This window comes from Podarcis cretensis (genome assembly GCF_951804945.1).
Source record: "Podarcis cretensis genome assembly, chromosome: 8".
NCBI classification, from domain to species: domain Eukaryota; kingdom Metazoa; phylum Chordata; class Lepidosauria; order Squamata; family Lacertidae; genus Podarcis; species Podarcis cretensis.
In genome coordinates, this window is record NC_137177.1 from 31,135,766 (window position 1) to 31,151,459 (window position 15,694).

The 15,694-nt window shown below is 40.4% G+C and overlaps 1 protein-coding gene across 3 annotated transcripts in view; it reads left to right on the forward strand.

The window, feature by feature from the left end:
* LOC307222443 (protein argonaute-3) overlaps nucleotides 1-14,754 on the forward strand; it is a 67,626-nt gene extending 52,872 nt beyond the window's left edge. For all 3 annotated transcript variants that reach the window (XM_079987712.1, XM_079987711.1, XM_079987713.1), the window contains one exon: nucleotides 536-14,754. In XM_079987712.1, the coding sequence (XP_079843838.1) occupies nucleotides 536-644 (109 nt within the window). In that variant the 3' untranslated portion in view covers nucleotides 645-14,754. The remainder of the gene's footprint in view (nucleotides 1-535) is intronic.
* Nucleotides 14,755-15,694: the final 940 nt, after the last annotated feature.

Consider the following 15,694-nt stretch of genomic DNA (forward strand, 5'->3'; position numbering starts at 1 on the left):
TGCAATTGGGTGCACAAATTATTTGCAACAGTCCATTGTGCTTTAAGTATGCGTTTGTGAGAAAAGATAGCACATTGTTCATGCTAACCACTACATCACACATTTGATTGTACATGTTGCAGGGCAGTTTCTTCAAGCTTTCCCATGATGTCTATGGCTAGCCATTTTAAATGAGTGTGTGAATTTGCCCATAGAAGTGTTTGGAATATGTGTTCCAGTGACTTGTTCTATACTGATAATTGGTGGTGGGGACCATGCATCTAGTACTGAAGTTCATCCATGTGCTGCATTAGTGTAATGTATTGTTTTTGAGAGCTGAAAAGAACACGGAATACAGCTTTCTTAAAGCTCTTTTCCTGGTTGATGTTCAGAAGCAAAGGAATTAGCCCAAGGCTGTACTAATGGCTGCTCAGTGCAGAAATTGGAATTGTTTTTTACAGCTTAGTTGCTTAAAAATATAAGAAGGGAGCGTGACTTTTGCTACTTGGGCCCAAAGGTATTTGCTAATTCTTCTCTCTTTTCCCCACTATTGCAGTGCTGAAGGAAGCCATGTTTCAGGACAGAGCAATGGGAGAGATCCCCAAGCCCTTGCGAAGGCTGTACAGATTCACCAAGACACCTTACGCACCATGTACTTTGCTTAGCTATAAAAAAAATATCAGTGAGACCGGAGCCTATTCACGAAAGGAAGAACTGCAGAATTTAGCCACATACAGTGTATGTTTAAAGAAGGGTCAGTTCATTGGGGAGGGGGATACCTCTGCCACTGCTGAAACTGATCCTATGGGAGGGGGCATGGGCCTTATCCTTGTTTTGACACAAGGAAGATTGTTTACTTCACCGAGAACACGGCACTTATTATGCAATATGAAACCAGCCAACTGCTTTTGAAGCAGCCTCCAATGGGAAGTGCTGCCGTCATCGTTGTTGTCTTTTCCTTTGTGTGTGTTTTTTCTTGTAGTCTAACCCTTTTTTATGCCTTTACCTCAAGTTGCTCAGCAGCACAACTCTTTCTGCAAAAAAGAAACAATTATTACGGTATTAAAACTTACAGGAGCAATCAAAAAAGTGATTGTTGGGGTGGGCAAGTGAAGTGAAGTAGAGAATGTGCAAAAATGTTTTTATCCTTTGGGTACCCCTACGAGGGTAGCCGGTGGCTTCCCCTCAATGGCTGTCAGCACTTGAATGTGACCATAGCAAGTGTGTTTGTTTGTATGTTTGAGTGAGCAACTCCACAGAGTATGTTGTGGGAAAGGCTGTGTGTATAGTGCATTTGCAGATCCATTGATCCCAGTGTGGTTTAGCCAACTGCTGCCTTTTGTGTCTGTCTTCATTGCTTGGAGTTGCTCAACTCAAGTCTATTTCTGTACCATAACTAAGTTGATGCTGGCAGTAGCAATACAACCTGATGAGATTAATGAAGCTGCTGCTTTCTCCTTGTCCAGAAGTTTCAGCTAATTTTACATCTTGTGTGCCATGTGTATACCTTCTGAGCTTCTTGTGACAGCAGATCTCCTCCCCTGTTTTGCCAGGGTGACGTGTAATATCCATTCAAGTACAGACACTAAGTTGAGGTCTCTCTTTTTTAAAAATGAAAAAATATATATTAGTTGACTCGCTGCCTCTCACTTTAATGTGATTGCATATATATATATCTATATATACGTGTACTTTGAGGTTTAGCTTCCTTTTTTCTTTTATATTTATTAGAGTAATAATAATGCTTTAATTTAAGTCAGTGTATTGGCGACATCAGTTTTAATGTTTAGAAACATAACTATTTTGTTTTAGAGAACTGACAATGTTTTTGCTATCTTTTAGTGCAATAAGCCTTTGCAAAGGAGAAAAATCTGTCCATTTTTGCTGTGCACAAACAGCAGCATTTTGCACCACTAATAGTGGGAGAATGGACATGTTTGTGCACTTAAAAGGACAAAGTTAGCCTTAATTTTGAAAGGAAAGTCTTGTAATAGGGAGGATTCCCTTTTTTAATGCATAAAAAGGCAAACCCTTTCATGCTGCTAGCAGACAACAAGCTTTAATACTGTCTAGTAATGCAGGATTTTTGCTCTGCTGCACCCTGGGGTTGGAGGGCATGGTTTTTCCCAGCACAGAAGAAATTCAGGTTTTTAGATCTGTCCAGATGACATTGAGCAAAAGTCTAAAAGGGGGCATGAAGATTTTTTAAAAGCAGTTTTTGATCATGTAGACTTTCCTTTTGAAACTTGAGTGCTTCATTTCATTTTACAAATAAAGCTACAGAGGGCTGGGATACACTTAAGTGAGATCACTGAAATGTGAATCAGATGAATGGGCCTCTTTTCATTCCACTTTGAAGCTGAAGCAAAGTATTTTACAAGATGATGAAGATGAGCATTGAACTCAGTAGCAGGGATTCAGGGGCGTTTTGCACTTTGTAAACACATGAACTGCATTTGTGACTGCTTTTTTTGCACTGGTTTTATAGTATATATGCATAGATATATACTGCAGATGGTTCATATGGGCATTGCTAGTAACCCAGCCCTGCTGAAACAAACAAACAAACAAACCCTTCTCCACATGAAAACCATTTCACTGGTTGAAGCATCTTTCTTATATTGTGCTGTCTTCAAAGTGACCCACTATATTTGCCAATTTACTGTATTTTCAGCTGAAAAATCTGAGCCCATTTTGCTCCAACAGGCCTGAACCTTTCCTATTTCTTCTCTCCCGACCCCACCCCCACCAGAAAACTTAAGTACTGTGTTTTATATGCTTTCTTGTGCAGGCATATGCTGCTGTTCATGGTGTCTCAAAATGCTTTACTGCACTTGTGATCTAGTGAAGTTTACTCCCAGTTTCAGCAAAATGGTACAATGCACACTTAACCTCTTGGGGGCAAGAATCAAAGTGCACTTGAAATAATTGTGATGGGGAGCAGCTTGCCTTAGGGGGTTGGGAAGAAGTGTGCACTAAGATGAAAGGGGAAACTGCTAGAACCAAAAGAGTTCTTAATGAATTGAATTGCAAGTGGCTGTTTTCATGCTTCAATCTCTGGAAGTTTCCTAGCTGAGGATACTTCATGCACTGTACTTATGCTTGAATTCCTAGCATGAAATGACTGCGGGGAGTTCAATACCAGCCTGCTTAGGCCCCATGATGTGGCCAAGGGACTCAGACTTCACCTCCTCTGTCCTTCACCCCCCTGCCTAAAGAGAACATACACCACTTGTTGTCAGGGTAGCCTAGTAAATTTTCCTGGAGCTTGAGGTCAAGTTTAACGGTTCTAATATGGGTGCATCACAACAAATCTTCACTAATATTAATGTTAAGTTTTTTCTCTTCCAAGGATTGTCACTTTAAAAGGCTCCAGTGGGAATTCTTACTCAGTGTTTCACAATTGAGATTTTAAAAGTGAGTTGTGGAACATTGGGACCTCTGCCCCCCCCTTTTTAAAGACCTTTTAGCTGTTTATACCAATATGCACTATAATATTTATTTCCTGACCTGTCCCTAGAATAGTGGCTCTAAAGCCTCCTTTGCTGCAGCCATCACCTTCATCCTTCCAAAGTGAAAATGATTTAGAGCCCAACAGAGAAGCACCTTTAAAATACTTGTACACAGTGCTAGTGTGATTGATTTTCATGTGGAGAGGAGATGGTAACTTAAAAACAAACCGGAATATATTTTAATTTTGAAACTGTCTTTGTCAAGTGCCGATAAAATTTGTAATACACTGGCCTGGTTCACACCTAAATGCTAAGCCATGGTTTGATTAACAAACCACAAGTTAACCACCGGTTGTCTCATAGACGATCAACAAACCATAACTTGTTTCTTCAAAGTTGCTTTGGGTTTTCCAGCTGCTCTTGGTTTGTGCCTATGTAGCTTAGTGAGAGGTGGGGTGGCCAAAGAAATGTTTAAGGAAGGGTGAAGGGTTTGGGTGTAACAGCAAGCCATAGTTAAAACAAACAAAGGTTTGTAAGCCAACAAAAAAAATCATGACTTCAGGTTGTGGTTAGGCGCTAAACAAACTGTAGTTGGGTTGATGGCAGGGTTTGGAGGCTCAAACAACAAACTATGGGTTAATAAACAATGACTTAGTATTATCTGTGAGCCAGGCCAATATCAATGTACTGGCATTGAAGGCCACCTGTACTACAGTACTGTAGCTGCTATATTTATTTAAATGGAGGTGGGCAATTACTGCACTAAGGAAAAAGGGCAGGTGAACCGGAATCCAATTTAAGAAGTAGTATTCTGATTTTTGTTGTTTCAAAAGCAATTTTAACAGTGTGATATATCAAAGGGTGCTGTCTTAACCAAGATTATAAAATAGCCAGATATTCTTCCTTTGTTTTGAAAGACTTAAGATATATTTTGACGTTTGCAGTGGATGGGTGGAGGTGGGGATGGGAGGAAATAAACAGTACCTCATCTGTGGTGGCAGTTCCCAGTATATTTTTCACAAGATTATATGGACTTTTATTTTTGTACATGCTCTCTGTTTTTGTTTTCTAAAAAAGCTTTCTTGAATTTTAATGTGCTTTCATGAAAATTTCTGCCTGTACAGCCGAGACAGCTGTCTGTTCAGCCTATATAGGTACAAAAGTGTAGGTTTAATGGTTTTTTGCACCCAGCTTGGCCTTGTTCTTTGTTCAGTATGTGTATTCCTGCCTAGGATGGTTGCTGTAACTCCCCCCACCCCGGTTGTCCTATTTCTCACTTATACTTGCAAGAGCCACTGTCCTCTCTCCATCACCACTCCATACCTGAGAGTTGCTTGGTGCTGAGTTCTGTCCACCATGAAAACACAGTGCATTGTTCTCCATATGTTTTGAACTACAACTTCCATCAGCTTCAGGCTGAATAAAGCTGAGCTAACAGAATGTGCCCCTCTGTAGGTAGGGACTTTTCTTTTGTGCCATTGGGCTTGCTCTCTGTCAGGTACAATTCCCATTAATTTCAGCAAGTCGGTAGTGCTAGGGCTGGATTTTCAAAGGCAGAATTGACGACTTTTGGGCAACCCTAGTAGTACAAAGCATTAGAGTCCTACTGGCTAACCTTCGTCATCTAAGCAACAGCTGCTAAGAGGGGCATTATTAAAAGACATCAGACCGAAAGGTTCATTCTGTGGGGTCTTTCGCACATGTGTGTGAGAGACTGTGTTAGAACGTAAAGATCTCAGGAGTGTTAGATGAAAAATCTTAAAAATAATGGCAAGGGTGCTTCCCAAAGCTTCCTTGGGGATATTTCTGCAAGACTGAAAGTCTATCTGCTTGTAGATATCCTTTGACTCTGTGTGTTCCCCTATGCAAATTATTGTGACTTGTTAACCACCCATGTAACCTTCCTGTTGTATAGCTTTTCTGCTAGCTGTTTTTGATGATGGCAACACCCTGAATCTGTCAGATATTCCCACTTGGTAGGTAAGTGATTCATTGAATGGATTTTTAGTGCTATGAACTGATAGAACAATTACCTTTTCAACTGGAAGAGTTGTTTGTGTGTCTGCAAAGTGGGAGCAGGACATATCTTTTTAATCAACTTCCACTTCCCATCCTTTTCACTTTAGGGCAGTTTGTCCATGCATATTGAGCTTGTGGTGAATGGAACTTCAAGCATAGTCTGGCATATAGAAAATGGCCATCATGGGTTAAACACCAGGCAGAGCTTTCACTATTGCCTCAAGCACAGCAACGTCTATTAAGACATGTTCAGCTTCAAGTTATCCTCTGATGTACTTGACCCTTATGTTTTTTGGAAAGCTAAACAACTCCTGGGGAATTTGCAGGTCTGCTAATACCTGCTTGTTAATTATCATATTTACAAATGCTTGGATTTCACTATGATGAGAGACAAAGCTGTTAGATGCCAGACCCTCCTTTATGACTTGCCAGTTTATTCTCTGTAACCTTGACTTTGCTGATAAAGAGGTTATGACTAAGTAACCACTGGGGAATGAGGAACAAAAACCCTGGAGTGGGAACTGGAGAACAGTTTGAAAAAATAAACTGAAGGATTGACTCTGCAGGAGGTAAAATGTTGACAGACGAAAATCATGTCTAGCATCTTTCAGTCCCATTTCCATATTAAAATTGTGTCTGAATTAACTCTGGCAGGTATGTAACTATAAAGACCTATTTAAAAATGAAGTAGCTCTGCCATCTGAAACTTGGAGGGTTTTATTCATTCAAAGCAAGACAGTCCTCAAAGTGCCTTTTTAGAAGATGGTGCTGTAGATTTTTCTTTCTTTCTGAAGTTGTATATTGCTGGGTGATGGGGGGATAGAAGCATTTAGTGAAAACACGCCAAGTTCTTGATGATATCACTTGTAGTGTTGAGTACTATGTAGTACCCCACCCCAAAGTAATCAGGACCAAGATAAGAGTGGACCATACTATATTTGGGGGAAATAATGGTACTGATAACTTGATTAAAATCCACTGTGTGGATCTAAGATACTTTAGGGTTTTTAGGGCAAGTAGCCCAGGACACTTGTAAGCACTAATTGTTTATTCAGAGGCCACAAGCTATGAAATTGTGGTAAGCAGCATGTGCCCCTGAAGCTATATGTGTATCTTTAAAGTTGTTAAAATTCTGAAAATCCCAGCTTTAACTGTAGACCTTTTGTAAAAAGCAGTCCTCATGGTTGCAATGGCAGATATTGATGGCAAAAATTTGCAGCATGGTCTTTTGGTGCTGAGCAGGTCTGCTGCCCCGAAATATATAAAAAAAAACTTTTTAAAAAGAAAAGTGCTGTACAGCCAGTCTTGTCTTTAAGCTTTTTATCAGTCAGGAAAAAACTAATAAACACTGCACCTCTAGCAGCAAAATGCTGTAAAAGTAATAATAACAAAGTTGTAGTGATTACACTGTAAAACTACTTGCACACAGCTGCAAAAAAATCCAGTTATGGTCTTAATGGTACCAATAGAATATTTTTCAAGGAAGATTTGTGTCCCTTTGTGGTTAGATTATTGGTCACCTCTGTAGTTTATGTGCCATCATCTCTTTTTCCTGACTATTGGCTGCCATTTTTATGGAAGAGTTTATCAGGCTTTGTCTTTACAATAATGTTCTTGCTATAACTTTGCAATCCAGGGTTTCAGGGGAACTGCGAGGGCAAAGGATAATCTCATCCAAACCTACTTTCATATCCGTCTTCGGCATCCTGAAACTCTCAGTGCAATGCTGGATTGTAGAGGAGGCCAGTTGTTCATTTGAACAATAGTCTAATGCTTTGGCACAAAAAGGAAAAAAAAAGTTATTTGGATTAGGCAACAGCCTATTTTAATTTGTTATGATGCAGGCTATCGGAAAGAGTAAGAGTTGTGGCCTGCACATACATACATTCTGCCTGCCTGATGCTCACACCATGCTTCTCCATGTTACATGGCCACAATGCTGACTGCTTATACTTAAGGATGAATGATCCCTTCTCAGCCACTCTCTCCAGAGGTGTGGAAGCTTTTGTGACTCCAAGTGATGGCTGCCTTAATTCACACGTGCATTGCCCATTAATCTTCGCATATAAGTTTATATAGTTCCCTTCTTGAATAACCTTATCCAAAGACAGTGTATTAAATTGTTCAGTATGCACTGCGGCATCTGTGCTAATAGTAATTTAACTAACTTTTTTTAAAAAAATGAATTATATAATCCGAAATCAGTTGCTCTGTTGTTTTTGACCCAGTGGCCAACCCTAGCTGATAGCTTAATAGCACATATGGTATGGTCCTAGTTTAAATGTGCACAAAGGTTCTTGACTATTAGTTATTCCAAAAGGGTTCAGCAAAATACTGAATACACAGCAGTGGGAAAGTTAAGGGTGGATACTGAAGTACATACCTTTTTTTGTAAATGATAAGAATGACTTGCTATTAGAATAGGCTGCCTCCAAAGATATGGTGGTATTGGCTTTAACTGTACTAGCTTTCTAGAGGTGCAAATGCTACCCCAGTGGCAAAACTCTCTAATTACAACCCAGTCAACTTTTAATCTATTAATTATTCAAGTTCAGCCAATTAATCAATTAATTGATCAATTAAATTTGCATATGGATAAAACCAATATTTCTGAAGAAGCATTTTTTTAGTTGATGCACACATGTCATAACATGCATAATCTTAAAATGCATTATTCCTGTGTGAAAAAGGAAAGTGATTCTTTTCAGATTATGCTCACCCTCTGCAACTTTTATAAGCACTTTTATTAAAATTTTAATGTATATATACGTGTGTGTGTGTGTGTGTGTGTGTGTGTGTACCTTCTGCCCAAGTGTCCTCGGGAACATTTTCCATCCCTACTATGAATGTTCCATAAGAAAAAAAATTAGGTGAATTGTCACAGGCTGCAATCCTATATGTGCTTACCTGGGAATAAACCCCATTGCACTATTTGGTGCTTACTTCTCAGTAGACATGCACTGGACTGTGCTGTGAAAGTACCATAGAGGTGCCTCTGACTTTGCCATGTATGAAAACAGACTAGATGTTGTCCCATTTCAAGTGGTCTCTGGCAGAATTTGTTAACAGATACTTCCAGAACTTTTTCTAATACTTTTATTATTTTTAATGTTAAATCATAGAAATTATTTCAAAACCTAATGCACTTTCAACTGTAGGGAATGGGCGGGGGGGATGGAGCAACCTCTGAATGCAATACTTTTGTTGGGACCGACCCCAAAGTCTAAAAAAAGTGACACATTTTTTTATTAATTAACACCTTAATTATTAATAATTAATACCTTTATTGAACTGTGGACTTCAGAGGGTTGTTGTTGTTTTTTAGATGGACCAACATAGCTTCCTATTCTTTTTAAATTAGAGAAGTTGCTTCTTCCTGGTGACTTATATCTGATTTTGCAGGCTCTCCTTTAGCGGGAAATCTACTTTGTGTTTGCTTTATTATGCCTGTCTAGCGGGGGTGGGGGGTGGGGAAGCATATGTGTGCCTCACTCTTAAGATGGGGTCTCATTCATCCTCCATCTAGAGCACTAATCAGGTCTGCACGTGCTTAACTACAGTAGTAGCTGTACCATTAGTTGTGTGGAGACCATTTGCTAGGCCTGACCTTACTAGGTGTCGCATGTCTTGTTCTCTCTTTTTTAAAAATTTATTTGCAGCTTCAAGAGAGGAAAATGCTCATCATTTCCTACCCACTCCAAGCTTTCCAGACAAGTGTGGCATGCTTCTATAATCATACCCTCAGGGTGTTTAAGTGCAATATGCATCATCCCTGACAGTAGCCGTGCTGACTGAGACTGATGGGAGGGCACATCTGGAGGGCATCATGTTGGCTACCCCATTTATAGGTTCTTTTGTAAAAATGTGTTTATGTCTATATTATATACACATATAAACATAGATGTACACTCTATAAACCAGTGGTTGCCAACATGGTGCCCTACCATGTGTGCACGCACACATCCTGTGTCTTTTCCAATGTGCATTGATGATGCAATGCAAGTGCAATGTTGAGGGGAGAGGCACAGGCTAGCTGGGCTGGTCAGATGCAGCAGATTTGAACATGGCCTGTTTGCCGAAACCATGCAGCAGAGTTTTGCAGAGCTGGCACTGAAGCCTGACAGGAGGTTCGGCTCCTAAACTGGTATCTTTTCTTTTGTTACCAGAAGTGTGCTGGACTCAGGGGTGCTCTTTGGGAGCTGAACCCTACTTTCCCAAGATAGTTTTGGGGACTAAATCTTTTCAAAGTTTGCTGCAAAACATTAAACAACTTTCCCAGTTTACTAGTACCCAGTCCACAATTTGTTTCTCAAAAGAACCAATCAAAAGCTAATGGAGAGCATTATGCCAATCTTTTATTTGGAACAGATGATGCTCTTCCAGAAAAGCTTAAAGCCCTCTTGGTCTCAGACTGGGAAGTTGACAGTAGAAAAACCACAGAATCCTCCCTATGGTGACAAAATCCTTGTCTTGCTTTCCATTCTGTGCTTTGAACAGTGCACCTGTTTCTTGCTTCGTTCCTCCCTGCACTCCACAGCATAGACTAGGAAGCACTTCAAACAAGCAAGAAACTGGTGCCTTTGTAACTGCATTATCCCTGACCCTCTTCCCTGCTTAGAATTCAGTGGCATTGGACTTTGGTGTGAGCCCTTAATTTATCTCAGTTTACTAATACCCAGTCTACAATGTTGCTTTTTAAAATAGCTGCCCATTAATTTTGGGGGTATCTGTTTAAGTGACTTTAAAGTTACTGCTGTCCATTACCTAAGAACTCATGTAGTCATAGTAGTCACCTGAACTGATCTAATCTGCCTTCTCTCTTTCATGTTGCTCGTTTTTACTGATTCCTTTGTTTTTATGGTCCCTTTGTGCTTGCTGTGCTTGATGGTAGTCTTTTTTTGAGGTGGATTATGAGGACTTGTAAGAATGTTGTGTGGTGAATATAGTGGAGCAGGGTGATGAAGGAGAGCTGTTGTAGAGTCAGAAAACTTTGGTTGCAGGAAAGGAGCAGGGGCTGAGAAGAATACATGCATATTCCATGGACACACCGGGTCATACTAGTGGAATTGTTCAGATGGATTGTACAGCAAAATTCAGGCATAGAAAACTTGCTTGGCAGGAGCAGATTGAGGCCCACTTAGTTTAGATTCTACTTCCATCAAATGCCCTGGGGAAACTCACAAGCAGGACATGAATATGGCCTTCCTCTATTATATCTCTAGCATCCTGGTCCTCCAGACTTAAGCACTGAAGCTAAGAGGCTTGCTGAATGTCAGGTTTGAGCAGAAGCAACATAAAGATTCACTCACTCACTCACTCACTGTATTGGCTGTGTCTAGTCATATCTGTTTGTCTACATTTAAGGAATGAGCTTTTTGTTCAGAAAAGTTTCAGGCTGTACTCTCTGAAATGCAGGCAGCAGAAGGCAAGACTATTCCACTTTTAATCATGAGCACTATTGACCTCCTTCTCCCAGCAGCAGTGTGGGTGTGTTTGAGGGGTAGGTGGGTTCAGACCTATTCAATATCTCATTTTAGGAGAAGCAAATCTCCAGCTTTTTTGATGGAAATTCTTGAAGCCTGTGATATGATAGGTTTTTCATTTTTCAAGTAGCAAAAAAGTCTCATTAGAAGGGACTCTGATGTAGCATGGACATTTTTCCATGGAATGTTCACTGTATTAGAGAATGTTGTTTCTCAAAATACAGTTTCATGAAATAAGCAACACAATGAATGATTACAATGCTAGTTTCAAAGTGTAACTAAGTTTTTGTTTCAGGTGATTATTCCTAGGAACATTAATTGTGTTAATGATTTTTTCCCTCCTGATTAAAATTGTTTAGTTTTACTACTTTAAAATATTGGGAAAATGTGTTTATAGAATACATAAAATTAATGTGGCATACTTTTGTGTACACATGCCAGATATGCTAAATTAGATCACAATTTAAGTCACTGAAACAAACATCGCAAAAATGTTTTGAATCAAAGTTTATGAAAGACCATTGTTAAGGGATTTCAGTACATGCTAAAGTAGAATATTTCTAGTAAAATGTTTTTCTAGCATTGACTTTAGGGTCATTTTTTTCTGACTATTGGCTCTGTTAGAGACTGTATTTTGTTCTCAGCTCAGCTTTGACGTGATCTAGGAGTTTGGACTCCAGGTTGGATATGGCTTGCTTGAGTATGAATTTATTTGCACATGTGGAATCATTAAGTTACCTGTGGGGAGTGGCTGTTGTGTTTTAAACAGCAAGCTGCCATTTTGCCATTTCGCCAGACCTGAGAGGTATGTATTAGCAACCATTCTCACAAGTCAATTATCCCCAATACACACTGAAAATTAAAATGGATTCTGAAATTATGTTTTATTGCACAGTCATGTGGTCAGGCAAGTTTTCTGAGGTTTTCCCTGCAGACCGTGTTAAAAAATGACTTGTGGCCTAGATGATTGCTCTTCCAGTTTGTCCACACTAAGGGGCAGGGGTTGATGAGGTTTCGGTTCTGCATGCTTGACACAGATGGTCCATTGTGACAGGAAGAAGGCAGCTTGCAGTGACATGTAGGTTGATCACAGGGCTCTTTGATGCATGACTGCTAACTGTATGGGTACCTTCTGTCTAAGAGAATTGTATGTATGCTACATGTGACAAGCACACGGGTGTCTATTTGGCCACATCCACACACAGTGAGAACCTGTTGCCAATCACTGCATCCTTTCCACATGCATCTGCACATGGACCTATGCATGTTGGTCTTGTGTTACAGGGGACAGGTGGTATATGCAAGGTATTCCTGTATGGAAGCTATATCCATGAGAGAAATGACCCTTCAAGCAGTTTCCTTAATAAGGCAGACTTTAAACTGTGTAACAATATAGTATTAACATTGTGTGTGTGTAGTTAGGGGGACAAATGTAAGCTCCATCCTCAAGACATTCCGTTCACTGTGGGTCCATCAGGTGCTTGGGGCTGCACTGAGCAGTTGGTCCGCTATAAGAAATACATAGCATGGCAGACTGGAGGTGCCCTTTTGCCTTTGTGTGGGGCATCGTGTTGGTGATGTCAACACTATTCTGTGTGCCATTGCAGGGACACATTTCTTAAGAATCCAGCTGTAGGCCAGCTATAGTTTCACATTCTCCTAGGAACATGTTGGTGCTGCACTTCAGCTTAAAGCCCTTGGTTGTAAATTTCTGATGACTTCTTGCTTTGTGGGGCACTGCCATTTTGCTTTCTGAGAGAAGCATAGGATGAGTTTGAAATCTCTGGGTGTTCTTGTAAGTTCTCCCCCCCCCTTAACAAAAGTATGCTGAAGTCAAGCAAGTTTGTTGCACCTGAACTATTGTAGTTTAGCCTTCCTGCAGGTGGACAGATGGATGGCAAGTGCATTGGTAAAAGCCTTCACAATTTTTACTTATTAAACCACCTTGACCGTGTGTGCCTCTTTGTATTGCAAATGTGAGCTGCAACTATTTGGGGATAGGGTGGGAGGGTTGGTTTATATAAAATATAGATAAATATATATATACATATATATATATAACAAATCTGTATTTCAGTATGTTTTTAGAAACTTAACTCTTTAACCCAGAAGCAGTGTGTCCACTGCTCCCTTCACTCATTACCCCCGCCAAGTTTACTGCCCTTGCCAAAAGTTTAGCTATCTTTGCATTTTCTTCCAGTTTGGTTAAATATCAGCCTGTCATCTTCTACAATTTTCAAGTTTGTTACATATCCATCAGCTTTGTGAGACTTGGGTTGGCTCTTAACACACTTTGTTGGAAGAGGATGGCTCTTGTAAGCCTATCTTAACTACTTAAGGACCAAGCGTTCTTGAATTGGCACACAAGTCCTTGTTGCTTTTAGTGGCATAAATTTCTTCCCACCCCACAACTGTCTTAACTTCCAGGGTGGAGGTTAGTGTATCCACTGTCAGGGGCAGGACACCTCTGGATACCCACTGCTGTGAATCATGAGTGCTGTTGCACTCTGTTCCTTCATACAGGCTTCCCACAAGTATCTGGTTGACCACTGTAAGATGCTGGGCAAGATGGGCCTTGGGCGTGATCCAGCAGGGGTCTTACGTTCTCATAGGTCTCAATCTTGTAATGCCACAGAAGCAGATATTCTGAGGGACTTCACAAACCTAGTCTGCCAAACTTTTTGTCAGTGTGATTTTGTGTGTGCTTGTGTGTTTTCTAAATTTTCTCTGACAATTTTTCCAGCTAAGGGAGAAGAGGAAAAAAGGAGAATGTTATACTTAAAAAACAACAACCTGGACTGACATTTGCATAGAAATAACAATGTTTGCCATAAATAAAATGGCCTTGGCACATGGTTAGTGACATGCATACCACTTAGGGTATAAGCAGGAGGGAGTTTGTGGCACATGTGGACAGCAGTCCAGGTTGGCTGAGATAGCTGGACTTGCACTCCTTGCTGCCTCTCTAGCCATCACTGTGATGCTGTGTGCTCCTCTGTTCAACAGACTAGTCCAGCCTTCCCTAACCTGGTGCCTTGCAGATGTTTTGAAATACGACTTCCATCAGCCCCAGCCATCCCCACTGTGCTGACTGGGGCTGACAGGAGTCATAGTTCAGAATAGCTGGAGGATACGAGATTGTGGAAGACTGGTCAAGAGGCAAAACAACATCCAGGCACTGTAGTAGGGTTGGGGTTGGGGGTGGGAGAGGGAGAGGGAGTGGGGAAGTTGGTTCCATGTACGTACTCATACTTTGATTTACGGCACACTTGCCAAATAGGTTGGACACCACTGATTCCTAGCGTAACCTGATGTGTTATGTTGTATCAAATCATGGTAGTGCCTCTGAAATTCTGTCACCATGTCTTGAATATCCAGTTAGGTTATGAATTCACCTTAAAATACTTTGAGGGTACAGATAAAGACTGGACAAGCAGGGTTTGTTTTTGTTTTCTCCCAGACTTGTTGCTAGTTATATCTTTTGGGGTCAATCCATTGTGTTACAAAACACATTGTCATATCTGTCAGTTGAAGTTACACTTTTCTGTTCTTGTCTAATGTTCTGTCGCTTACAAGTATGTAACCGTACATAATTCAGTCATGGAACTCCTGAGCCAAATCTGTCCCCAAAGTTGTTTTTCTGTGACAGATTCCACTCCTTTTTATGTTTTGTTTTGTTTTGGTCCACTTTCTCTATACTGGAAGGACTCTATGTTGTGGGTTGTTTTTTTTTAAGTAAAACAATTACTTAGCATTGCTTTGCTTCAGTTTGAAGTGTAACTTTCACTAATAACTGCAATAAATACGCTTTTGCTCCAGAATTCAAGTTTGTGTCCAGACTTTGGTTATGGTGATTGTCAGGGACGGGAAGCAATAAGAAATTTTAATGTCTAAGGTTTTACTTCATATTTTCAGTGTCATCATTTACACCTAGCTGCACCAACCAAATTCTGGAAAACTGCTTCATTAAAGAAATAAATAAAAAAATTATAAGCTCTTACGATGGCATTACACACAGCCATTAGTGAATGTGAAGGAAATGCTCTTGCTGTGTTCCGTCATCTAACTGGAGGGAAGTTCCATGCTTTCACAAGATCTGTATTCTTTTGGAGGAAGAATGCTAGAAACCTGTGTTGTCATATTATACATCTTCAGTGAAGGTAGTGTAAGGCCGCAGAAGCAAGCACACAGATCAGTGCACCTGCACTTTCTGCCAACTAGCCCCATAAAAGCTTAAGGGTGCATCTCCTGGCCAGATTCAAAAGTGCTCCCTTTCCAGGTTTCTTGCCCTCACACCTCACAAGCCACTTCACAGCCTTCTCCTACACCGCAGGTATGTGCATCAGGATACCCTGCTTTGATCACCCATTGATTAGCATGTGTTCTTAGTAGCCCAGCCACTTTGAAGCTAAAACTGAATTGCAGGACATCAGTGACCTATAATAATCATCAAGGTATTTTTGCTCTGCAGAACCCCAAATGACATGTTGCATACAATCACAGATGGGAGTGGGTGAGAAGACAGACTGCTTCCAGACTGTTATTATTATGTAGGCTGTTTGCATGGTTCAACCAATAACTGATCCTTTCTCATGGGGAACAAATGAAGCAGGCTTCTGGTAGGTAAGACTAATTATAGCCACCTTTTCTTCAAAAAGGAACACAAAGCAACTTACAAAGCCTAAAGACGGATATGATACAAGAATTAAAATATCCTAAAATACTCACAACATGCATATAAGGGCAAATCCAGCTTGCCCC